This window comes from Amblyomma maculatum, chromosome 7 (genome assembly GCF_055883805.1).
Source record: "Amblyomma maculatum isolate TAMU_Amacu chromosome 7, ASM5588380v1, whole genome shotgun sequence".
NCBI lineage: Eukaryota > Metazoa > Arthropoda > Arachnida > Ixodida > Ixodidae > Amblyomma > Amblyomma maculatum.
This window is the reverse complement of record NC_139350.1, coordinates 86,855,974-86,883,467: the sequence shown is the minus strand read 5'-3', so window position 1 is coordinate 86,883,467 and position 27,494 is coordinate 86,855,974. Positions and strand designations below refer to the sequence as shown.

The following is a 27,494-nucleotide window of genomic DNA, read 5'->3' as shown; positions in this document are numbered from 1 at the left end:
TAGTAGGCAAGGGCTGCTGAAGTGAGTTTCTAGGCTGTGGGTGCGAAAAAAGTACACTTACCATGTGATCACTGTTGCCTGATATTTCCGGTAAAAAACTGATAACAGAAGTGGGATATTCGGTGGTCTGTTATGGCAAAGGGCTCCAAAGGACCTTAACGTGAGCCTGTCAGCCTTCCAGTTCACGCTGTTGGATGCCGCTAGCCACTTCAGGAAAGAAAACCAAGCAACGTTGCATGTTTTGCAGCAAGTAGGAATTGAAACTTTCCTATTCACCATGAAACCAATCCTGGTATGAGTGATCTCTCTCGCGACCAGAGTACATTCTTGTCATCCCTTTGATAGCTGAAAAGAAATGAGGGGGGATAAAAACATGAACATGTACACTTAAACTTGGAATTTAAATGCATAAGGGAGCCTTCCTACACGTTTGAAGAATTTTAGTACTAGAGAACTTTGCTTTATTCCATGCACAGAGATTGTTTTCCATCTTCAGTTTTATCAGGATGCATTCGTATGCTGACATGGGCAGGCTACACCTGATGAAAAGCTTCTCGAGATATTATGTGTTCATGTATTATGTATCAAAGCATGCACTGAACGATTGTAGAAGTGTAGCAATAATTATTTGTGTATTTGCCTTTTGCCTCCATATTCATGCTAGCGAAAGCCATTTTTGTCAGTTTTTCTTTCTTGCGGTAATTGCTTACGAATTCATCATTCTTGTTACAACATAGGCCATAGGCTGACCTGCATAAATCTGGAAGCAATATGGTGCACATTACTTTATTTGCGAGCTATCGCTGTTTGCTTGATAAGCGAATTTCGCACTCTTCAAAGTAAAACATAGCATAGAAAAATTTAAAAAAATTCACTGATGCTCCACAGCTGCTGATGACATCAAAATAATGTGCCTAATGAATAAGGGTGGTAAACAAAATTTTATTTTATTAGATGGGCAATTTTTTTCCTATAGAGATGTCGTATGTGAACCGCATGCTATGGAAGGTATAGTTCTTTGGAGACTATTTACCATAAAAGTATTGAGTTCTCTTTCCTTTCCGCAACAATGTTGCCATTTCAGACACCTCAAGCGAATGCAGCACCGACATGGATTTTTCACCATCTCTGAGTGAAACTTCGGCATCAGTGCACCGTGCTGGAGAACCAGGTGAGCAGGGTTGCATGCATAACTGGGATAAGTCTTTTGAAAACGGTGACAATTTAGAGCCAATTCAACTGCTTCCTGTGATAGCCACTGTCTCCAGTGGACCTGTTGTTGAGGGGCACATCCAGAGTCAGTCGTCCCACTCACTGCAACTCTTCCAAGAAGGTGATTATTCTTTCGTATCTGCTGGAACAGCCTGAGGAGGTATGGCTCAAAAATATGCTACAATTCCTCATCTGTGCGCTGCGCAGATGCAGATGGTGCTAGCTCTGCTTGTTCTATGCTGCCCCAAGCTTGTTCCCACAGCAATGGATTGATGATTGTTCCGTGTAAGTGTTAATTCTGCCTGTGGTGCTTGGTTATTATTTGTGGATTGTTGGGTTTCTGACTTCACTTCCAGAACTGTGCTGTCCCTATATTTTGTTCTTTATATTCTGTGGTCGCAGCTGACCACACATATGCAAGAACAAGCACTGAAGCAAGCGCTTCATCTTTGGAACCTGGCGTGGCAGGGTTGGCCACAGCACTGTCAGCGCGTGCTGATCTGTCACCAGGAGCTCCGTTCAGCAGTTCGCCAATTTCTCATGAAGGTTAGCAGTTTTAGAACTCTCACAATACTGTGCACTTCTTGGTGCTGCCAGATTACATGCAGGTATGACTAAACCAGACGTAGCAACTTATTGCTCTTCCGTCGATTCCGTTCCTTGCAGGATCATCCACCAGCCCCATCAATGACAGGCGGCCACTTCAGAAATTTAATAAGTTCAGGCAGCTCCGTAATCGCAACAAGAGGCTGCAAGAACGGCTCCTTCAGCGCAGACGGATGAAGACCACTGCTGAATTGGTAGAGAGTCTGCGTGAGCGTTTAACACCAGCTGTTGCTGCTTTTATTGAAGCTCAGTTGAAGATGCAAAATGTGTTCAGGTTTAGCCTTCGATGGTGCAGCCAAAATAAAGCCTTTGCTTTAGGTTTATACTTCCACAGCTCGAAAGGTTACAGATACTGCAGGAAACTCCTAAAACTTCCATCTGTTAGGTCTCTGCAGCAGTGGCTTGCACGCGTACCACTCAGTGTTGGATTTTATCCTGAAGTTTTTGCTTTGATTAAGAGACGGGCAGCGTCTTTTCCGCGACAAGACAGGGCTTGCACCATAATATTTGACGAGATGCATATTTCAAAGGAGCTGTCGTACAATCCAGTGTCTGACAGGTTTGAAGGACTCGAAGATTACAGTGCAGAACAAGGTCCAAATCTGCAAACAAGGCGCTTGTGTTCATGGCCAAAGGAGTATGTACGCCGTGGAAGCAGCCTCTTGGCTATTTATTTGCAGATAAGGCGGTGCCTGCGACTGTTCTGCATAGCCTTCTCTTTAAATGTCACGAAATGTTGGTTGGAGCTGGATTGCAGCCTGTGGCAGTGGTTTTCGATCAGGGGAACCAGAATGTTTCTTTGTTTTCAAACCTTGTGACCCCTGAGAAGCCCTGCTTAAGTGTGAATGGTGAACCACTTTTCTTTATTTTGGACCCACCACATTTGCTGAAGTGCTTGCGCAATATGTTCTTCAAGTACTGCTCGATAAAAAGACGTTGGACGTCTGTTTCACCGTACAGACGTAGCCAAGGTCATTCACAGGTTAATATATGCATGAAGGCCCGTAAGAACGTTCTCATTTTGATTTCTGTTTTTTTTTCTTTTGTTTTGTCTTTAGGAAAGATGCACGAACGGAAATGCAACGTTCTCCACGATCACTTGCAGCAAACTTTGCACGATCTGGTAAGCTTTTTTTTAATATACTCTGAAACTGCTTATTCAAAAGTTCGTCATCTTATCTGCTTATTTTGCACCCCTCATAGCCGATTACACTTTGAGACATTAAATTATATGTACCATATATAGCATACTTAAATATATCCTGCTTAATCAGAGCTACATTGTACGTGGATATTTAATTCGTTCCTCAAAATCTTGATGACCTTCAAAAAGAAAGTGTTCAGAAATGACGCTGCGTGAATTTGCCCGGATCTTAACAACATTTACTTGCATTCTATAGGGCCGGTGATGAAGAGTCACTCGTTGAAACTCGCGAAAGTGATATTAGAGAATACTACTTCACAAGACCTGTTTCGGCAATTTCGCGCTGGAGTAAGCGCTCAAACTAACCAACCTTCCCAGCAACTTTTGTGACCCTTCCTGTACGAACATATGCACGAGCACAAGTGAATGTAAGTCACAGTGCGGCTTCCTAACTTGATATAATATATACAACAAAACGTGCACGAGCTGCAGGCATTTGTTATTGCGCTATTCATCGTGAGACCGAAAAGCAGTCACGACAATTAAGAGTTGCCAACAAACTGATCAAATTTCAGTGCAGACGTGCAACGCACGTTAGCCACGAAGGCAATCAGTAGCCGAAAGGTCTGCTTGTTTCGCTCAACGCTGCTGCCCATCGCTCTCATACTTGTCCGACCGCAAGAAACATATGAAAACAGGTGCTATTTTCCTTTCGTGCCTCGTGGCGCAACCCACCACACCACAACATGCAGGAATATTGGGAATTATGCCCGAAATCACAGCAAGAGCCGCGCATCCAATGCAGACGACCCGAGCTTTTGCCTACACCACGAAAGTCACTGCTGTCGCCAGCGCCGCCGCATCTCCACTGACGTCACGAGCTGACGCGTGTCTATAGAACTCCTCGGCTACTTTGACTATCTTGTTCATATTCGTGATGATGTTGCCCGTCTTGTCCCTTATCGCATACATCTGGGTTTTGCCTATGCCCAATTTCTTCTTTACCGCTTAAGGCTTCCCCCGTTCTTTACAGCGTGCTCAATTTTCTCCATGTTATACTTCCTTATATCAGCCCCCTTGCGCTTGTTGATTAGCTTTGATATCTCGGTCAATTCGATCTGGTCTGTTGGATTGGAAGCTTTCATAATCTGGCGTTTCTTAATCAAATCTTTCGTCTCCTTAGACAGCTTACCGGTATCCTCTCTACCTATCCTACCGCCTGCTTCTACAGCGCACTCAGTAGTGATATCTCTGAAATTATTGTTCATTGCTTCTAGTGTAATGTCGCTATCCTCGGTTAGAGCTCAATATTTATTCTGTAGCGAGATCCTGAATTCTTCTGCCCTTCCCTTCACCGCTAATTCGTTGATGGGTTTCTTTCTTACTAATTTGTTGCGTTCCTTCTTCAGATTAGGCTAATTCGGGACTTCACCATCCTGCGGTCACTACATCGTACTTTCCCGATTACCTGTACATCTTGCACAATGGCGGTGGTTGAACACATTTTGAAGTCAATTTCATTTTTAGTCTCCCCGTTAGAACTTTTCTATGTCCATTTCCGGTTCTTCCGTTTGCTGAAGAATGTATTCAGAAGGTACTCAAAGGGAAAACCCGTGGAATATCTTCCTATCGACGCAGTCAAAAAGTAACCTCTCTGCAAAAAGCAACCTCGTCTCTGCAGCTTGGTAGCAGGGCTCCCTGTCGCTTCGAAGCCGGCTGCGTTGGCGCCGCGGCTAGTTCCCGCTCAAATGAACATAGGTGGAACCTTCTTCTAGCAGTAAACAAAGCTAATTTGGTTGTCCATACCCGAGACAGTCGAACTTTCTAAGCTCCATTCAGTTGCGCAGCTCCGTGGTAACAACCATCGCAGCGTGGTTGACGCTGACGCCGAGCCAAATGCAGAACTATCCAAACCGCCTGCAGCAACCGCGTGCGTAACATGCAAGGCCACGCGATTTTTGTGGTGATAACATTCTTATCGAACATTATAAGCTGATAGTTCCACATCAAACTTAAAGCAGGACTGCAGACGCTTTGTTGCCCCGATAGTATTCGGCACAGGCAGCTTCATAACAATGTCGGCCATTGCTACATGCAGTTTCTATCTTTCTGAAAGAGGAAAGTAAAACGCTAAGAGCTCTCGTCTATCTTTCGAGGGAACGGGACACTGGCATCCAAGTTCTCACTGCTCTCGACTCTACCCGTGTTATAGACGATAAGCATTCGCTGTAGTTTTGAAGAATGATGCGTATCTGGTCTTGCATGCTTGGCTCGGGTATAGGGCTGGAATAATGTTGAGCGTGGGCTGGCTGTCTACGTCAGGTGCATCATCTTCGGGCTGTTCGAGTGGGGCGAAAACGTCTGGAATGTCTGCTATGTTGCCGAAAAAAGCGATCGTCGTGACCTCGTTTTTGGATGCAGGTATCCTTTGGTGAAGTTCGTCACCAGCACCTGAGCCTGTCCTCCTCGGATATGGGCGATACCTCTTGCAATACCGAGCCCTTGTTCCAATAGCAACTGGACGTTTCCTTTGACGATGACTTCGATGGTTTCAGTGTCTGCGTGACAGTGCAACCGTTGACAGCAACTTTGAGGTCACTTGTTCATGTCCTCGTATTGCATGTTGGCTTCGGTGTTCGATCTCTACTTCGTAGTCTGCTGAGGTCGTGGCCGCGGCACACAGTTGTCACTTTACTGGGCGGTGGTGTCAGCATGTAGTCTTGTGTTGTCGACGCTGTCGTCGTTGCACTGCCGGTGTCACTTTGAGGCGTGTTCGTCGAGGGCATCTTCATAACGGGCATCAGCGTAATAATGGCTCGTCGTCACTCGTCGTAGGCGGCGGAGGACCTTCGTTGAATCGCCGTATAGCAACCTTACCTCCAAAGGTGCTGCCTTTAGTTTCCACTACAGAGGCTAGGGACCATCCTCGCAAGTAACTGCGGCCTGGAAACGCAAATCGCGTGCTGTACGGCGATGGGTAGAGGGACCACAGTAGCGGTGCCTACGGTTTGGTGACTCTTCCATAGTTGTCGATTTCTTCCGGTCTTTCGCCAGGACGGGGTCGTGGGGCATTGATGGTGAAGCCGCACAGGTCGATGCGTCTGCATAGGCAGAGGCGTAACATTTGGTCTATACCTCACCGCAATGTAAGCATAGTGGGCGGTTGTTGGATGTCCTTCAGATGTCGCATTTCCTTGGGCTGGAAGGTGCGCGTTTCGTAAACTTGGCAGGCAGATGCCAAGGCGCGGCGTTTATGAGGAGCTTGTTCGCGTTGAGGGCGGTCTGGTGGGTCGCGTAGGGGTGCAGGATGGTGTGCGGCAGCGGCGTAGTTCATGGCTTGGGGTTGTTGCACTGTATCCTGTCAGAGTAGGATTCCCAAGCGCTTGCTGCACAACTATGGAGTTCCAGTCAAAATCCGCACATCGAGCATTGACGCAGAATGTGCACTTCGCTCTTTGGTCCTGGAGATCGCACTTTCAGCATGGAGCACGGAGGAGGTTTTCAACCACCGCCTCAGCGCACTGGACCCTGGACTGGGCCTTCGATCGGTTTCCCCACAAGGTAACACGTCGAGAAACAACATTGTTGTTCGGTTTATGGCTCGATGTTGCTTTCGCGAACAAGTATGTTTTCCTGATTGGAACGACCGACAGCCGTGCATGGGAAAATTGTAGTTGTGAAGAGACAGCTGAACATCTCCTGTGAATATGCCCTGCGTTTGCGAGTGAAAGACATAAGTTGCGTTGTGCGCTGCACCGCCTCCATCCTCGCCCTTTAAGGTGTATTCATCCGACGGACCACGGGCCTGTTTTGGTTCGCGAACCAAGCCTCACGTGACCTCCCACTTCCGGTTTATGAGGTCCGCGCCAGGTCCGCGGACCGGAGCGGGGGAAAATGGCTTGGCATTTTTCCCGCACCACGGACCTGGCAGCGTCTGTGAACGCAGGAGGCGTGATTTGCGCCTGTTACAGCGCATGAGCTAGCCCACATAACAAAATCCACTTTGACCACGTTTTGAAGAGCACGAAGTAACTTTGGCAGCGTCTTCAGTTGCGTCCGACGACGGCTACCCGCGCTCCACTCCCTAGTCGTCGCTAGGCCTAGATTGTTTCGCATCGAAGCCACAGCGAATGGTGCTTGTATTTCAGCAGCGCTACACTAAATGATCTGCCCATTAAAAAAAAAAACGACCAGCCCACTGTGCAGTAAAAGAAAAAAAAAGATATGGTCATTTGGCAGAGGCTTTAGCAGCGAAGCTAGCGTACAAGCGCATTCAAACGGGAGACGAAGCCAGTACTGTCTGCATACTGTTCAAATGTACACCCAGCTCGCCATTGTGAAACAAAAGTTTAAAAAAGTGCGAGACAGTGTGCTACGAGCGTATCATGAAACTACGAGGTCAGTAGTGTAACCCTTCAGCACGCCCCGTGGTCCGGCTTGTCGACTGCTATTTTGGCCCGCCGTGTGGATGCTGTCGCGGGCCAGACCGTGTGCGGTCAACACCACGTGACCGATCCGCGGCCCAATCCGTGGTCCGTCGTGTGGATACACCTTCAACGGCGGATAAGATCCTAGTTATGTGGCCGCGACAGTCCACTGTCTTCAAGGCATGTATACAGGGCGCTGTTTTGTACCTGAGAGCCACCGGCTTGAGTGACTGACTGTGCTATACGTCCCTTTGTTCTTTCTCCCCTTTTTAATCCCGTTATCCCTTTTCCCCAGTGTTGGGTAGCCAACTGGAAGCTTTCTTGTTAATATTCCTGCCTTCCGTCCTCTTCCTTATCTACTCATCTATGTATGCATGACGTACGTCTTTTGGAGAGTTCGCCCGCCTCGTCCTGCGCGTTGAGAGATTTACACAACTCAGGTGTGCCATGTTTTTACCTATTGAGTTATTTCACTCGTTTGAAAGCACAGAACGCGGGAGAGCAGTTGCCGGAATTAAACTAAAATTTTCCGAAACTAACAGCATCCTCGTTTTCCCTGGACTCGATCAATTATGTTCGAAGAGTGTCCCACTCGCGGATGCGCCATAAACGAACAGGTTATTGCATGCAAATTTATTATATGATATAGACACTGAACTACTGTGCGAGCGAATACAGCAAAAGGCTCTGTCGCTACAACGCAATCTATTTCCCGTAGAGAGCGCACTATACAAAATAGCGGCGAGAACAAATTTTCCCCGTTTAGTCCCTAGAATTCAATGGCGCAAGGCGAATGTTCTCCTGGACATCGCCACGCTACAGGTTCTTTTCTGCCTAAAAATGCTGTGGTCAGTGATATTTTTCAAGTTATTCGCTCACAAGCAGCTCGAAACATTGCCCGGGAATTACTTGACCCCATCGTTACCCCCTGTCGGTACATGGCGAAACTGATAGTCGAACCCTGCACCTTCTGCACACGATTCGGATGTTCAAACCAGTAACCCTGCTACACTTATACTCTGCAGAAAGCTAGAAGCGCGCATAATAAACGAGGGTCTGAAGCTAGCACGTCAGAAGTGCAACTGCGAGATTGCTGACATTCGACAATACGGCGCTTTTTGTTGTTTATTTTGCTTCGAGCTTGGCAAGTGCGCAGGTTAAAAGATGAAATTTTTACTCCAATTCAGCTTTGCGGTGATTGTACCATGGAAATTCATTGCTCAATAGACTCCAGTATTAGTTATCGACAGTAAAAAAAAAAACGAAAATGCGAAATCTACACAGCATGCTGCTTCGCCTCGTAATAAAGGAAGCCAAAGCGAATAGTGTGCGCCTAAAGTGGAAAAATAATGACATATTTAAGATGTGGCAAAAAAAGGTTTATTTAGAAGGCAATTGAGGAAATGGACAAAGCTGCTAATCCAGCCAAATGTATGAAGGTGATGAGGCACAATGGGAGACCCGTGAATGCAAGCTAGGATCAATAGAAAAGTGTGAAAGGTTGGTCACATCCAGGTATTTTATTAAAATATCTGGATAATGAGTTGGGAGAAATGAAAATCAAGCGGGGTGGATAAAATGACCTTAGGAGTATTTCAAACACGAGAGATGAGCGGATGGCAGTTGAATGGCTGAAACTAAAAACATATGTGGCCATGTTAACTTTAAGACATATTTAAAGGTTCTAGAACAGTCTCAGATTGTCACTAGCCTAGAAAATAAAAGATGCATGAAGGGTGTTATTAATTGGCGCTTTTGTACAATGGTGAGCTACGATGAGGTCGCTCGTGCATGGTGTTGCATCAAATTGTAGAGCAGTGAAGAACTACTTTCTTCCGCGGGGTGCACACCCGCTTAACGAATGGCGGCGCCTAGATGTCAATGACGTCAGTGAGGCTGAGATAGGAGAACATGAGAGCCTGTACATCCTTAGGCAAATCGTCGAACTTCTTCCCGTTCGGATTAGCAGTGCAGACAATGTTTGCCTTCACGACGCCTGTGTAGATGAAGTAGTTCAGGCCCAGTTTTCTGCGAGCCTCTGCGATCTGCTCTTTAGCTAGCGCCTCGTTATCTTCATTGTCGAACTTGTACAGAGCCTTCTGTAGACTGCGGGAGTTCTGCAACGTCTCAAAGGCCAGGGCGTCTTTCTTGTCATTGGAGCCTTTGATGTAGTGCACCGCTTGATTGACGAGCATCTGCGTTTTCAAAAAGGCGCAGTTACGTCGACATGGAATGGGCAACTTATCTCAGCTATAGCCAAGAATCAATGACCCACAGGAGTTAAGCTGCATTCAAAATTTGTGCAACCAACCGATACAAGATCTGAGGGGATTTTTTTTTTCTTTCGCAAGCAATCGGCAGCCAATTACTTGACAATTCCGCAAATACACGAGGCAGCTATCCTGGTGTACCTTCATACGCTCATTCCATCTCAAAGATGTTGACAGCGCATGACAGCTTAAACATGCTGCGATGTTTCGCGATGTTGCCCAACGCATCAACCACTCAGTGTGCCCGACCATGCATGTTGCCTGTCCATTACGACATGCCAAAGGCAGGCTCGGGATGTTTGGCTGACGTCATCTATGCCAGTACCGCAAAGCCGATGGCGAATTTTCAGGACACCACTGCCTCTCACACTGTAGCGTTAAAAGCTTGCGCCATTTGAAGAAAAAAAAAAGTAAAAAAGCTCAGCTCTTCATGTACTTTAGCACTGCGAAGTACAGAGAATTGTAGAGAGGCATGTGTGTGCAGTCATGGCCGACGCGTACTTCCACCGGCACTCGAACACTTCCCATTTCTGCACTTCTAGAAAGGAAGCGCCGTCGCCATGCCTTTTCGACTTGGCGATCTTAATAGAAGGAGCAGCACTTCTTGCAACTGATTGAAGCTCATTGTCGTTCGGTTTCGGACGACAGCGAGCGACAGCACAAAACTCGAGCAGATGCCGATCGGTGTTTGGTGGAAGCGACGGCTTCGTGCTCGCCGATATGTGGCAGTCCTGCGGTGCTTGGTGCTTTAGCTCGTGAACGCGTTCTCGATAACGAGCTCCGTGCCTGGTGTTGCAATGTGCCGCTATAGGAACACCGCAGCCGGGAAACCCGCTGCTGAATTTTGGGACTTTAGAGCCTGCGGGGACCGCCTTTCACCGCTGCTCATGCATCAATCATTGAAAAGTTCCGTTTAATTTTTTGTTTTGTTTTTTGTAGCATTAAAAGTAGCCGGGCATGAGAGGTCGAAGTTATTAGCGACACCGCACTACGAATGACGCTGATTAAAGGTCAATCTACAACAGCCGTAGGTAATCCATGTTGTTTTACTACAATTATCAACTCGCTGAAATTCTTAGTTCCAAAACTTAGAGTAGCAGGTCAAAATTTAAAAAGAAAACAGTGCTGTTTGTAATCTTTTTTCCTCAAGAAAACCAACTGTAGCAGGAACCGCAGAGTAAACAAATAAGCCTTAAGTAGTCTTTTTTCTCGGCCCAAACCTTTGCTACATTTCATCCTTGGCCCTGCGAGAACGGCTGGAGAGTTTTATTCTGCAATAATTCATTATACTGGATTTTTTTTTTACAGCGTCCAAAATTTTTAGATTCATTTTAGCCCTGGGTATATATTGGGGACCGCGGGAAACATCAGGTAAGTAGAAAACTGCTTCAATTGTTTCGTTCATTACCTAAATATGTCAATTAATTTTTTAATTTCTATTTTAGGGGGCGCTGTTGGAGCTCATCCTCCAACTAGTATAGTCATGAGAAATTTTCTTTAAAAAATGTAGCGGCCGTTATAAGGCCCTCATATGTCCCCCTGATATGCAGTTTAACAAATTAGTACAGCACCTGTAACGTATATAGCTCCACCCAGAGATTTAGTCACTCCGATGCCATCACCGGAGAGGCAGACGGGCGCACAGCGGTTCGTTGTCAATTTCATTTCAACCTCGACCTCACTGATAACAGCCGCGTGGGTACCCAATGCTCGAAGTCATTGATCTTGCAGTGCAGCCTCAAAGCGCTTTGGCCGGGCCATCTACGCCGGACGCGCCGATAGCGTTCTATTACTCTGTGAAAACGCCTATCAGTGACATTTTTCGCGGTTATACTATTAGGAGAAATCGCTACAATTATGCAATTATAGTATACTCCTTAAAATGAAAATTAAAAGGTAACGTATTTTGCTAATCAGCAAACTTATTGAAGCCTTGCGCGCCTTACCTGGTGTCCTTCGTAGTCCCCAGTCTAGCCCCGCGGCTAAAATTATTCTAAAGTCAGTTACCCTTTTTTATTTTTTTTTTTTATTTTGGACCATATAAAGAAAAACGCCCACGATACGAGACAAACGCTGCGATCCGCCCGAGCACGCAGTTTCAAGCCCCAACTTTCTGCCCGGCCGGAAACGTGCTCTTCGTAACTTCGTAAACCGGGAAAATGAAGTTGAGGTCGGAATGTCGCGCAGGCCTGCCAATATAGATCGTGGAAAGACGGCAATGTGGGTCTTCGTGATCACCGTAAATGAGCAACCTCGGTGTCATTTCCGCGGCCGCCTTGAAAAAGGAGACGCGTGAATGCAACTTAGGAGGCATGTGAATCAGGTGCTGTACTTTCAGGTGGCTTCGGGGTGACAATAAAGAATCACTTCCGCACAGAAATAGCTGATGTGTGATTGCTGGTTTTTTTTTTTTTTTTTTTTTGGGGGGGGGGGGCATTTTTAGCCGATGTTTCGCCTTGCCCTGGCAGATTATCTTCAGCCGAAAAAGCCTTTTCGACAGGAAATTCCCACATTTGCTTGCTAGATCCTAAAGATAATCGAAATCTAACTTCCCTTTAGGTTTTACGCCGTTTGTACCAAATATTCCCAGAAAAAGAAATTAATTTCAAAGAAATAGAATCACCATGACTCATCTGAAATACCATGGAACACTGACCTATCGGAAGACTGTGCAATTAAGTGTTTATGCATACGACAATACGGGCAGTTTCTATTCGTTTTACATAAGTGACTTGTCCCCCATGCTAGGTAGCTAATACAACATTGCTTCAATGGTAACGTTCGTACTGTCTCTTGCCCTAAGCTGGCCAACCCTTCAAATGTTTTGCAAGTGAAAGTTGCTCTCCTTGAAGATTTAGTTACTGATATATATGAGATGCCTCAGTAAATGGAATCAATGGCTTTACATGAAGGAGGAGGGTGCCCATGGACAATGTAAGATTTTCGAGCACAACCGCTCACCCTGTTGCGCCTGAGGATGGCCTTGATGGCGTCAGCTGAGGGGCCGCCGTCTTCCAGCAGATTCACAGCCACGTCCGTCAGGAAGCGGTTATGTGGCAGGGCATCCTTGAGTTCTCGGCAAACAGTCCGAAGTTGAACAGGTGTATTGTTTTCGGTCCCCCCAAGCTCAACGAAAATCTTGTTCAGCGTGTGGTTCTCTATTACGAGCCGGGCCAGAGCCTTGGCTGTCCTCTTGCCGAAGGTTGTCCTGCCCATGGTGAGGACGGAAAGGCTTCGATTATGTTCCAATGACCGCAGCAAGTTGACGATGCTGCTTTCAGGCCAGTCGAGTAGCAGGTTCAATTCCCTGCACAGTCGAAATGCAAGGTGTGGAGAAGTCGACGCAAAAAATTGGACAACAGAAAGAAGAGAGGATGCATAAGACGCTGGCAAGCACTGTTACGCGTCTTACCTGTTCTGTCCATCGAGCATATTTTCACCCACTTTTTCACATCACGCAACACAAACTAGCCTGGCAGCATGCTCTCCAGAATGAAATGAAAGTTCTTTTCAACGTCATGACGAGAAACTAGTGGCAGTATCTGCGTAGAGCAGTAGTAATTTCTCGGGCGATTAATCGGGATGCGCTGAAGAGGAAAAAAAGCAAGAACCGCTAACAATAAGTGTACACAGGAGGGTTTGACCCTAACCGCCGCCAAAACATAAAATGCCACCCTAAACGTCCTTCTGCGCTCGCACTCGGCATGCACAAGCCAATATTTTGGCGTAAGGTAAACGCATGAGGCCGAAAAAATTTATGAACACATACGATTGTTTACGTGCCTTGAATGCGAAAGCCCATCGTGAGTTCTGCTACGAGGTTCGTGTACTGACCACACGATATGCATATAAACCGGCTTGTTCCCAACCCATACGATCGTTTGGTGGGTGGAGTTGTCGGTAGCGAGTCTTGCTCGTAAATCATGGCCTGGAAGTTCGCATCTTTCCACCAATAACTCACTTTTTTTTTAAGTAATAAATTCCTTGATAAAATCCTTCGGGACATTCTGCAGCCTTTACTTCACACTGCAGGTCATGTTTTAATCGCTTTAATTCTAAGCATGTTGTCGTGCTTAACGTGATGGTTGTGGGACGTCTGAAATTTTCGCACTAGGTCACGTGACTGATGTCACCAGGTTTTGTTGCCGATGAGTCAATTCGCTCGCTTTTAAAAAATGCCGCGTGTCTTACTTACGGATCTGGCTGTGCCGGAGATTAGGTATTTTTCCACTCATTGCTTGATATTGAGCAAGCATTTCCCTCGCGCAATAATACGCGCTTTTTGGTACACTAATGATTTACCAGCTAGCTAACATATTAGAGCTAATTGATCATAGCTTAGATTCCATAAAGCAGACAAATTTTGTGCGGCGCTCACCTATGTGACCTTTATAAGCATTTAGGGAGACCAGACTGCGCAACGAATGGCATAAGGAAGGTAGTCTAGGGCTGATCATCTCGATGTGGCGCATGGGCTACGAGGGAATCGTAGTGGGGGACTCTTGATTGTCGTTCTTCAATGTGCACTGACATCGCACAGTACACGGGCGCCTTTCGGCAACTGTCATTAAAGCCCGCCGAAGAAAGTCAAGGGCGCTTTGGCGCTGTGCTGCTGATACCAAGGTTGCCGAAGCGAACGTCGGCCGTGTTTTAATGGAGAACAAATGCAATTACGACCATATGTATCCAGTAAATGACCCCAAGTTGCCCAATTTATAACTTAGTCTACTACTCCATCGTCTCTGGCAGATAGCTCGATCCCGTATATGAGATGTAGTTCAAGCGGTCGACGTCCGCGAGTTTTCAGAATACGTGGCTGGCTGTAAACCTGATGCGGCAAGAACTAATCTTTTCGCAGACCTCCGCAACAAAGAAGCTAGAGCGACGGGTTAAGGCTTCCTCATGCCTTCCCCGCAACAGCGCTCAGTCTAAAACATCGATGGATTAGACTGTCAAACATGAAAAATTAACCACTGCCTAGATGAGCCTCATGGCCTATGCTTACACGTAAAACATGATACATGGCAGCAGAACGAAAACTAGTTTCCCGTCGTTACATACGATGGTGAAGCTAGTTATCTCGGGCTTGCAGGCGACGGCTTCGTCCTATTCCCTGCAAGCAGTCTTCAGAGGAGAACGCTCAGAGTAATGATGCTGACGCACGCCGCAATGCCATACGAGCCCGCAACGGGGCACGGTTGCCCGAGTGGTTGAATCGGGGGTTGGATCGACGCATTCCAAGTCCCCGGTGCGACAGACTCCCACCTGTTTGTGAACCAGAAAGGCCAGCACAGCCAGCAACTGCGGAGCCTCTTCGTTAGAGGCACTTGCCAGATTTAGATAAATATTTGCAGCTCACTTAAGCAGAGAAATGGATTAATCATTGCCGTAATTCCTGAATGATTTTACGTATCACTTCTTGAAACTGTCCACTACAGTATCCTTTCCCACAACTTAATCCAACGGTGGACTCATAATTATGGCAACTTCATAACAGAAGGATGTAGCATGAACACTTTCATAGCGCGAATCTCAAGCAAGAACAGATAACTTATTTCAGTCTTTCAGAGGCAACGACTGCTCCACACTACTGTGTTCTGTCGAATATCTTTATAACAGCGTGATTAGCTTCGATAATGAAATAAAAGTTAAAGGGGTCGACAAGAAATTTAGTCTTGGAAACCAGGTTAGGATCCTGTTTTTCTTTTCTGTCAAAGAAGTTCAATAAGTGCATTTATATATAATAAAGCCACCTTTCCTCATCGCTGCCTTCTCCAAACCTTCCCTCGGAAACAGAAATCTAACTTCCTGTGTACTATCGTCCCTTCCACATCGGAGGAGCCTTAAATCAACCTCCAGCTGCTCCGATTGTCCACCCTGAAGAGGAGAGAATGGCAATCAAATGCGGCTTTCACAAATGAACACCGAGAGGGTGGGTTGGATCATACTGACCAAACCCAAAGCGGCTGAGGAAAATAAAAAAAAAAAGCAGATGACACTGACCTTAGGGACTTTGTATTGCCAAGTGCATTGGTCAACTGTTGAACGACGTCGTCTTCAACCGTGCTGCTGCACTCTATGCACGCAGTAGTCACGTTGCTGCCGGAGAACAACGGCTCCAGAACCCTCCTCACGTCTTCCGCAGTCCACTCGTCAATCTCCACATAAAAGTCGGCGGCTCTGCACAGCCCTTCGCCTTGTTTGACTTGGAACGGACTCGGGTTTTTCCAGTCGATGTCAATGCGCGATGAGACGCCCATCGCTTTGATGGTGCAGAAAAACACAACTAGGTCAGGATCAGGATGCCAGCCGTGCACGTTGAGGGCCATCTTCTTCAGGACAGAATTTACCTGTAGGTGTCGAGTGCTTGTTATTACAGTTTCATAGATGTTAATCGATGCTGTTGTGTCACTGTTGTATAACAACTTTTTCACGGCTGCTGACAGAAATATAAGTAAAACTCATCAGTATATAGGACGTAAAAGAAGGAATCTTAAGCTTAAAGACATGCAATAAAATTAATTCAGTTGAATTGGGTTCACTAGCACATAAACAACTAAAGTTATCATGTGACGAACCCGAGGTTCAGAAATTCGTTGCGGGTATTTATTGCACTATTCTTTTTTCTCCTGTATATTATTTAAGACGTCTGCTTTCATTGAAAATCTAAATGCATGGGTCAAGTCAAAAAGTGCTCGTTCACTAAAAGCAACATTGGGTGAAAAGGGATTAATTAATTGTAAAATTAATTGAACTAGTTTTTTAAATTTTCAAGTTTTGTGCGTGAATATAATATTAATTTGCCGTAACCTCGACTACACATTTTTCACAAAGAAGTTTGTCGTCCCTTGTCATTAAAAACTTATGAGTAAAAGATGTATTTGCGTCTAGCGATAATGCGGCATAAGTTTACTTCAGTAGAACGCTTCTGGTGCTTGCAGATCTTCCACTTTCCTCATCGTGGCTTCCCGAAATTAAGTCTTTGTCCTAGGCCCTCTATTACAATTTGTAACATGATTTGTATCGGGAATGTTATTTTTTTATTTCAGTAGTCCAGGATTGCGCCGAAAGTGCATCAGCGTTTTCCTTGACATCTATCCCGACATGACTCTGGAACCAGCACAATCGATGTTCTTGCGACTTTTTCTGTTGTGTACAAGTTTACTACTAAGGGCTGGACCGGGTTCTTTGACTAACGCTGCTAGTAGGCTCCGAGAAGCAGTGTAGATTACACTGATATATACCTCCTCATTTATTATTTGGCCTACAGCTGTATATATACACACTGCGAAACGTTCAGCACTAAACATTGATACCCAATTCGCTTGACTTTTTTTCTGTTTTCTTCTGTATTTCTGACGTTCGTTGTTTTTGAGCCATCTGTGCAGATTTCCATGTAACTCGCATATTTTTATCTCAGACTTAGGCATATTCTTATAGGACGTGTTCTTGCGGTGTTTGCTTTTTTTTTTTCGCCTCGCCAGCTGTAGATTTCTTTCCTTCATGTATTATAACGAGAAACCTCATTTCCCCTTCATTTATCTGCATGTTAATGTGTAGTCACACGTAGCACGAAGGCTGCATCAAAGGGGCAGTGAAGGGGACAATACGAGGTAAGGTATCCAAAGTTCTTAACTCTTGACATTTGTCTTCAAAATGCAGTACTAAAGACCTGGTCGGGAGGGGTTTCTTGTTGAACAGTGTTTTGGATGAGCACGTAGCGTTAATGAGGCAACAGAGGTGTTTTGATCTTAGTTTTAGTACTAACGCACACAAGTATTTTTTTCCTCTCTGCCATGCGCGGTTCATCTGTTCCTATGTAAACGCTGTTTATGTGACGTTCTATATGTGCAAGTTAGGAAATGCAAACCAGGATTTTTTACTGGACCAAGCGTTTAAGGCATGACGGTCTCGCTTACACACACTTTATATTTTCATTAGCTTAGGTTTACCGTACAATAGAGCGATATACTGTAAAAGTCACTTCCTGTCGAACCCTCCGTGTTTCGCGAGGGTTTAGGCACGTTCAGTTATCGGTGGAGTTTTATTCTTGACGGGGTTTAGATGATATAAAGGTATTAGTTTGTTTTCAAAATCAATGGCTAAAAATTTGGGATCACTGTAAGCGGGTAGTATGGTTCGTTTATGTTCAGGTTAGGATCGAATCGTATACCCCTGCCACACGAACACGTTCGGTCCTCATTGAACTCGATCTGCATTGACGTCTTCAAGAAGGATTGAATCGCCTCGTGCTACACGGGTGTTTTCAATGAGCATTGAGAACTTTTCGTCATGTGCGTTTTAGAGCTCACTGATGACGAGTGTGTCGACGACAGCTTTCGAGTGTGCTTGAAATCTCAAGAGCGCTTGAGAAAGCGCCTTGAAATCAAGCAGGCTTGAGCTCGATTGCACTTGAAAGTTGCCGTGTGACAACCTCGATCTGCATTGAGGTGAATGCAGATCGAGTTCAATGAGGATCGAAATTGTCCTTGTGACAGGGGTATAGGCCTCCTTTAAGTCAGAAGAGAATGGAGGCTGATTTCTGTGCGGAAAACTGAAATCCGTTTCCTCTACTCACGCTGAGAGTTTACTTAAAGGCCCACTGTTCAGGGAATGACCTTTTAAGCAAAGGAGCCCAGCGATTAGATCAGGTATCGGAGATTGTGCAAAATGCTAGAGTGACACGTGCGCCGCAAAGCAGCAAAAATACAAATCAAAGCTCTCTCATCCTTCCCAAACCAGCTTCCCCGTTCTCTACGAACCGCAAGGATGATGTCGTAGTGGCAAACGACATCCATTGGTCCGTGGTGGTGGTAACTATGATGAGGGGGGATGGGTTACTGGAAACGATGTATGCCAGCCTGAGCGAGCGGCGGCACTATTGGTATCCAGGGGAATGGGTAGGGGATGGTTGGGAGGGGGAGGGAGGACGCGCGAGCAAACGTCCGCAGAGTCAGAGGGGCCGAAGAACGGAAGCACCGCGAGGAGGTCCACAAAACACAGAGGGCTATCCTGGGTGCCCCACGGATAACACACACATCACAAGCGCAACCACTGGTCCGTCTCGCTGTCTGACGGGTGAAGGATGGGCGTACACCACTAATTGTGTCCACCGCTTGCTGCGCGCTTTTCCCTCGCCACGGTCGGTCTGAATGCAGCGGCGCGCGCTCCCGAGTCTTTTTTTTTTTTTTTTTTTTTTGCACGCAGAGACCAGGCGCAACCTCCCGCCAAACTTGGAGAAGGAAGGGTAATTTGGCTTGCTGAGGCTAGACGACCGGGTAGGAGAGTGAAAAATCTTTGCGAGGGAACGGGAGGAGAGAGACACGACAGAATTGGGTGATTGCGGTGGCTGTAACTGCGTTATTAATTACTCTTTTCAAAAACATTTTGCGGCCTTGCGTTTTGGGGGCGAAGTCTCATAGTCACCGGGGAAGAAAATTTTCGATAGGAGGGTGAACAGTGGGCCTTTAATAACTGAACTTTATTAACTAGAAAAGATGTGAATGCTGCCGGAGTTCGTCGCCATAAACGGAATACATGATATATTTGGGGATTAATTGGCGTATGAAATTAGTTTTTGCGCGAAGAAGCGTTGTGCACAGGATACACCCTTAAGGTATCCCGTTTCATTGGACAAAGTTTCCCGAGAAAGTTGGGCCTAGAAGAACTTAAACCGTTTTAAAGGAAGTTGCACAGGCATTTAAACAGTTTACCACGTACGCTTTTATGGGCCTGTAACTATAAGGAGAGGCTGGCGGCTTTCTAGGTTTCGGGAACAGTACTATAATGGCTATTTCCAAGGCTCAGATATTCTGCCTACTAATAACATTTTATTAAAGATTTCAGACTGTAGCTGGCTCGGAAGGATGAGCAAATATTTTATGGTATATTTTCTTAATGCCTGGAACACTTTTTTTTTTGCGGCAGACAGTACACTTAATTTCTCGCAATAATCAAAATATGGTAGTAATATTAATGCGGCAACTCGTTAGATGTTATTTCTTTTAAGCTATGCATTTATTTTAAAAGCAATTAGCTGTGGTTTAGCTCTGGTTAACCCTAGTTGAATTGCAAAAGCAACGGCGGAAGCTTCTTCGGCCTGCTACATTATTCCCCTACCACGCCCTATCAGTGTAGGGCGCTACATTATTGGAGACACTTAAGCTCGTTTAAGGGTATGACGCGAGAGCATAAGCTACCAGCACACATATAAAGTCACGCTTCAACCAAGCCGTATGGACGTGCCTGCTTATCGGAGGGGTAACGAGAATGCAAACGGTTCTGGCAGGCTGATTCTGATATCACCCTCCGATATGAAAGAAGCGACTCGAATTGGCCGCTCCTGCCCGTGGCATAGGGGTAACGTGAATTCAAATGGCACGGTAGGCTGATTGTTTTTATGAGGAGACTGTAGCTACGCCTCTTCACGGCCTAGCTGCGGCCACCCGGGGTCTCACTTTGGCTGTCGCAGTATTGCTTTCGCAACAAAATGCCTTTGTATACAGTGAAGAACCCTAAACTGCAGCTACACGTACTTCTAATATTCTGCTCACATTCGCTGGTATTACCGACACAAGCTGATCAAAAATAAATCTTTGTATCGTGTACGGAAGGATAACAGTGATCGCGCAAACAATGTCAGAAATGTTTTTGTGTCAGGTGTTGTTAAAAGGGGAATATAACGGCTATTGGCCACCACTCAGCTTTTGTTCTTGTTCCTATATTTTTTTCGGTGCGAGTTATTTTTTACCCACAATTTCCCCGTATTTTTTGATCCCATATATTTTTCTGTGTAGACGAGACATACTTCTGTCGTGCTTTTTTTTTCATTGTGCCCAATATATTGTGCTTTTCTTTGGAATAGTATGAGGATTGCATATGCTGAGAAATTTCGGAAAACAAAACTAACCCCAGGCTTTATTTGCCGTTTTTCTTTTTGTTCAGAGCCTACCAGACGCTCTGGTTCTGGTTGAAGTACAGTAAGATTACACGAAGGGAGAAGTAGAGGCCATGTATCTTTCAGTGCAATATAGTTTTTGGGGCACGCAGACCTGCCAAAATTACTGAAACTTCAGCTACGCGGGTGGCCCAGGCACTCATAGTGACCCAACATCTGTGGATGCACAATATAAGGAAATTAGACGATTGCACTCTTACTGTGCAATATCAAAGCGACTCAGTGCAAGCTCTTTTTGCGCGTTTAAGGCATGGGTCTCAGGTCTGTACGCTCACACACTATTTCTGACAATGTTTGCGCGATGACTGTTATCCTTACATACACGATACAAAGATTTATTTTTAAACAGCTTGTGTCGATAATACCAGCGAATGCGAGCACGAGTAATTCTTTTCGAGTTTCTTGATAAATCTACTGCGTATGAAAAAAACTTTCCTATCGGTGTTTTGTACTCTCCATAAATGCGGTAATGTTAGCGGCTATCTTGGATAGTCATTTAGTATCGCCGTGTTAATAAGAAACAAAAAGAACAAAAATTAGGCGCATTATAGACTGAAAAGCTTCTGGCCTTTTAGATAAAATGCAATTATATTTAGAGTTTTTTTCGATCGTGCATAAAAAGTTTAATATTAATACTTTGGCGCACGTTAGTGGGATCTGGTACACTACTACTACTCGGCATTCGGTGTACTGCGTCACATGTTTTACGTCACAACTCGCCCTTCTCTGCCGGTTCACCATCGGGACTATTTTTTACAATTTATTAGGGGCAGAAAACACAACATTCACACCGTGCCTTCCCGTTATCACTCTTGATATTATGTGACAGTTTATGTATGTATAGAACAACAGCCACCGATTTCTTTTCATTAGGTTTCTTTTCACTTTGCTTAACCTTCTGTAAAAGTGCTTCGCACAATCCTGAAATAAGAGATGGCGAATAGCCAGCCGAGTGCAGTCTTTTAACCTGGCGATTAAGGCTAGACTCAGCCAAGGGCTCGCATCTCCTAGTGAGGGCAGCCCGAAGCGTACCGGTGACCACTGCCCGCCTAACCAGCTTCGAATGCGCGCTGTCACAAGGCAGCAAACCTTTCTTCGATCTCGCATTGTATGAGCACCACACACGGGCGCCATTAAACACAAGCAAAAGATCGAGAAACTGTATGCGGTTTTCGTTAGGTATCTCCCACGTGAAGTTCAGACCACCTGAACAGATGTTAAATACCTTAACGTCACAAATTGTTTGAAGCATAGTGCTAGCCGCCGAGCTGTCTATAATGCACTTATCATTTAGGCTTTCTTGTACATTCTTATCCATGGCTGTCATAAAAAAATATCTGAGAGCACTGGAGCGACAGATGAATCAATGCAGATCCCCGACTTTTGTAGCAGCACCTGTTCGTTGTACGACACAACCGTGGAATGCAGATAGAACTCCAGAAGGCCTAAAAACCTGTCCTTGCTTATTCCGGTAGAGTTCTGAAGGTCGATTGGGCCAATTTCATCTATCCTTTGGAGCACGGCTTTGAACAAGCCTTCATGGGGTTTAGAGTAAAAAAGGTCCCCGACGTCACTGGGAGATGTCATCGCGGCCCCTTGCAAACCTTTCATAAGGTCGTCTATCACTTCGATCGAGTTGCATACTGGATAGGGATCAGATCCAGCCAGCTAGTTCACAGATAATAGCCAAGATGTTCTTGCCACGTGCCTTTTTCCGAAACTATGGTCCTTAGTGGGCATCCAGGCTTATGCGTTTTGCCCGTGAAAAACATTTCCAGGCATTTAGACTTTTCCTTGTCCCCCCCCCCTTTTTTTTTTTTTACAAGCGATTCGAGATTGCATTCTTACAACAGGCGTAGCGCAGCCGCTTTTTTTTTTTTTTTTTCTTGCTTCGCGAGGCTTCACAGACTTGAAATTCTTCTGTACAGCCGCCCGCACTTGTTCTTGAAAAACATAAATCAGCATTACAACAAAACCACCTTCTTTGCCGGCTTCCAACACAGTTAGACTGTTTTCTTCCAGAAAGTTTGCAACTTTCATGGCGGGAGGACGTGGGCTGCAATGTAACGTGTTTTCTGCCCCTAATAAATTGGAAAAAAATAGTCCCGATGGTGAACTGGCAGAGAAGGGCGAGTTGTGGCGTAAAGCATGTGACGCAGTACACCGAATGCCGAGTAGGAGTAGTGTACCAGATCCCACTAACGTGCGGCAAAATCTACATTGGCCGGAAGGGGCGATGTTTTAACGAGAGCTGTAGAACACGCCCTGAACTTAAAAAAATAAGACTGGGAGCCACATGGCACAGCACTAAACAAACCGACCATCAATGTCGGCCTTTGTTATCCCACACAAAATTTCTCGCGACCGCAAGAAGCAAAGTAAAAAGAGAGGTTATTGAAGGTTTTATCATTGAAAAGGTTGCGGACGCATGCATCAGCACCCCTTCAATTTCACTTCAGGAGAATGAAGTGACGTTCTTGGAGAGTGCTAGGATCCTGCGTTTTAACTTCGATTAGGCATTTCGGTGTACGCGTATGGCATTTTTGTTTGCATGTGCTGTCTTTGTCATTTAATTCTTCCTGTTTGTGTAGGTGTTTTATGGTGCATTGGAAGCGCGGTTTGATCATAGGTGATTTTTTTTTGTCACCCGTCTGACTTTGCTTCATCTGTTAATGGTTTTAGCTGTTTAGCCATTTTAATGGTTTGGTGTTGGTTACTGTTTTTTGTTTTGTTTTGTTTTTTAGCAGTTTACTGGCTATCTGCCTGACAATGATGCTGTCTTTACTTTCTACATACTTTTTAAATTTTTAGCAATTCACTGGCTTTTTGCCTGACAACGAGTGTTTTATTAATTTTTTTAGCAACTGACTGGCCTTTTGCCTGAAAGCGTTGTTTTAGACTCATTATACACACCATTTTTGTATTTATTTTATTTTGTTTTCATTTAAATATCAGATTGTCATGCCTATGATTGTTGTCATCCGCGTCTATTGTTTTGTTTTTGTTTTTTTACTTTACGTCCCTGGTCCTGATTTGGGGGTAGATGCAGTTTCTTTCACACTGTGCGTTGTCGCCTATCTGATATTGTATCCCCATCAGGAAAGTGTAGTGATATTGTACCAGATTAAAATATTCACTTTGCAGGAGGTGATTGTGCCCACGTTGTCCATTGTGGCAGATATGAAACGTGCTTTGGTTGTACACGCAATAAAGTTGGTAGCCATCGCCAGTCCCGTCGTGTGTCTTCTTCCTGTGTGCTGCTTCTTCTCGCTGTGTTTATTTCGTGATAGTTATGAGCCCAGACCAAGCTCCTAAATGAAAATGGTAGGTAGTCGCCGTGGGACCACTACGTAAACGAGTATGCACACCAGATATTGAATGTATGTTTTCTCGTTTGCAAAGATGGGTCGGACATTACGGCTGATTACTTCAACCATTCTGATTTCGGTTCTAGATGCAGGCTAACTGAGCCTTACAGTCAATTAAAACAGCAGCGATTTACTACGTTTCTTCTTGTCTCATGTTGTTGGCGTCTGTCATCGTTACATAGTTGAGCTTGAAATCAAAACAGCATGAGTGGAGATATTGAATGAAAAATTATTATAGGCTGTTTGAGGGAACACCACATGACGATTCATAGGTAGGCGTGTCCTACGCACTATTGCATAGGAGGATATATGCAAACAAGCAGCTTGTATCTATATGCTGCCTCAATTTCCGCGTAAACCGTGTATTTTATAAGGACGGCAAAAACTGCGCTAGTAGACGTTTGTTCCTACGAAAACTTATTTTTAAATATTTTGTATAGTGTACCGTAGCCACCCATCAGGAAAGCACCAACGTTTGGTTTAGTTTGCGGGGTTTAACGTTCCAAAGCGACTCAGATTATGAGAGACGCAGGAAAGCACTAAGGATCGCTCCTCGAAGCACTGAACGATGCAGCCTACTCACTTCAAGTGCCTTGACGAGGGACAAGATGGAGCAGACTGGTAGCTTGTTGTTCCTAATGTCCAGCACACGCAGACGACCGCCGCGTCGCAGACTGCAGACAGCGTGATTAGCGAACGCCTCGTTCAGGGAGCAGTTGTCGAGCGTCAGCTTCACCAGGACGCCTGCGCGCAATCAGAGACGCACGCACATAGCTATGAAGTATCAGCTTGGGATGATCTATACTATTGACATAAGCTGCAGAATTTCGCCTAGGAAAATGCCATGAACATGCGGTTTGTTTTATTTATTTATTTGTGCTGCTGATGCCTAAGGTAGAAAGCTCGAGCCCGTACATACCAAGAAACTGATAATTTTAGACGAAGTAGAGAGAGACAGTAAAATGAAACAACAACGAAACATTCTAAACTAACCTAATACCCTTGTCACACGATCAAATTTAATGCCATTTGAATCGAGTGAAACTAGCATTTAACGACATTACTTGCCTGCTACACGAGAAAATTTAATGTCATCAGGTTCGAATGGCATTAGGCATCGAATGGCTTTGGTTAACTCATTCGCATTCGATCGCGAATCGAATGTGCAATCTCGACGCCAGATACGCAGCAGAAAGAAGCAACGACAAAAAATATTCTGAGCACAGTGAAAGCTAAAAATTATATTTGTTCGTTTTAAACCGTTAATTTTGGTTCAAAATTATTCGCACAGCAGATTCTCGTGGAAGGCCATTACTCTCGGTCACAGCAGCGATCCAGTCATGCCAGCGACTGACGATCATTTTGGGTTCTGTGTTCCTTGGCGGCCGCTCCTTCCCGGAACTATTTAAAAGATGGTAACTGAGCGCCTAACCGTTTGAACGTCAATTGCATGTCATACGCGTCTCCGTGCGTCTCCGTACTATGTATCTGCGCTGTTTTGTCAGCCATATTGCTTGTTTTGATTTACCAGATTTGTTGGTGACCACACTTTGCTTGGATGTTGATAGATAAAGTGCTACAGCACAGCCAGAGAACGCTTTTAGTTTTATATATCGCACAGAAATATTTTAATCAATTTAAAATGCTACACAATCATTTCAAACGCCTTTTATGGGCAATAAGTGCAATATTTTTTTTATCTTTGATCGTAATTGCCACCTTTGCGAATGACATATTTTACTGCGTAGTACCGAAATTACCCGAGGGACATTCGATTCAAATAGCCTTAAATCTGCTAGTGTGACAGAGGTATAAAATTGATGATAAAACTAAATGCTGCGATTCAAATACAGAACGCAAGTATGTAATTTGTAGGTGTTTCTTTTACTTCTGAATATGATACACGTTTCCTTTTTTTAAAGTTAGCTAGCGGAGTAAGAATACCCTCTCGAAATTGTTCACCTCACTTGTGCGTGCTTGCGGAAACATCGCGCATCTTATATGTCGTAGCCGAAAATCTGTTCACGTGCTTGCCAAGTGGAATGATATCAAGTTCGTTCCCTATCATTAGGATCCCATGGGTCGGACAGTAGCTGTTGTAGCAGATGATATTATATAGATATTTTCGTTAAAGGTTCGAAAAACCGCTCTTGTGAGGAAGGGAGAGAGGAATGTGGAGGTGACTGGGCGGATAGGGCGGATACGGGGAGCTGTATAATTAAAACAACGAATTCCAGCCTCCTCGCGTTTTCGCACTCCTCCGGTTCAGAATGACAGCGACAACTTAAATCCTCCTGCCTTTCCCTCATCGATTTTCCTTTCACGTTCCTCCATATTGGGGGGCCACATCTTGTCCATTCTGCTAAGCATCTGCTCCTGGTCCCACGTGCGTTTTATCGCTGAAGAGCTCATGGAAAGCTTGAAAGTTTACGACAGCCTCCAACGGTGATTGCTCAAATGAATGCTCCATATGCAGCTTTTGGTGCACTGTACCATTACAGTTGCTATAGGATCACATTAGCGAATGAAACCGGCCTATCTATGTCGATGGCGCGAATTATATAGTAATGGTAAAAGTATATAGCAATGGTATAGTATAGTAAAACTACATGCAACGACTTCGGCCGCCCTTATTTTTCACTATTACTCTTTCCTTTGTCACAAAATGCCTTGCTGGCGCAGGCAGTCTGAACGAGACTAACATTGATGACAGCGAAGAAAGCAGAAACAATGCATAAATACGTGCACCACGCTTAAATATACGGAAAAAAAGCTCAATATAAGGCTCATGGACAGCTTGTTGACCAACAGAAAACCTAGAACAGTTAAAAACCGCCTCAAATAACTTCCGGGCTCCGTACATGTCACATATCTGTCGCCTCGTAAATTCTGGCCATTGGAACTGTGTTTCTAAAACTATTACCAGGCAGAGCCAAAATCTTCCTGTGAAGGAGCTTTTGAGTCGGCGGTAAACTCTAAGCAAGAATAACCCTGTAAGGGACTAAACTAGCGCACTCATAAAGTCAGGGCATGCAGTCCGAGCCCTGTTTCAGATTTTCATCACTAGACATGTGGAAGAATGCGAATTTCTGGCAATCCGCATTTTATGCGAGTTCTATGCGCATGCGCGAAGTCCCAGCGGCGACTGATGAAAACATATTGGACGGCGTCGACGGCGTTTCTCGTCGCCGCCAATGAACGGGGGCTGGCGGCACGGTAACCGTCGCAGGCTTAGCAAAGCCATGCCAACCACATCTGCCGCGTACAGTTGCTATTCTCGAAGCGTGCCGGGGTGCAAGACGCGGTTTTTCAGGTTCTCTTCGGCGAGCCGCGACCAGCAACGACGTGAAGCTTGAATTAGGGCCACCAAGCGTCAAGATGTGAATGGCCGACCTTAGCAACCGACTGCGTACTCTCGACTGTGCGAAAAACACTTCGTTACAGGTATGTATGCATCTAAAGGAAATGTGCATGATGAAAAGTACCTACCGGAGTTAGCACCAAGCGTGT

General features: G+C 45.2%; 1 protein-coding gene and 1 pseudogene across 2 annotated transcripts in view; one reads left to right on the top strand and one right to left on the bottom strand.

Annotated features, from left to right (window-relative positions):
* The first annotated feature begins 524 nt into the window (after positions 1–524).
* On the top strand, positions 525–2,073 carry LOC146183881 (uncharacterized; annotated as a pseudogene).
* A 6,673-nt stretch (positions 2,074–8,746) lies between these two features.
* Positions 8,747–27,494, bottom strand: part of LOC146183880 (uncharacterized) — a 54,913-nt gene continuing 36,165 nt past the window's right edge. For both annotated transcript variants that reach the window (XM_084609212.1, XM_084609213.1), the window contains 4 exons: positions 24,568–24,728; positions 15,663–16,009; positions 12,621–12,966; positions 8,747–9,584 (listed from right to left, as the gene is read on the bottom strand). In XM_084609212.1, the coding sequence (XP_084465338.1) occupies positions 9,261–9,584; positions 12,621–12,966; positions 15,663–16,009; positions 24,568–24,728 (1,178 nt within the window). In that variant the 3' untranslated portion in view covers positions 8,747–9,260. The remainder of the gene's footprint in view (positions 9,585–12,620; positions 12,967–15,662; positions 16,010–24,567; positions 24,729–27,494) is intronic.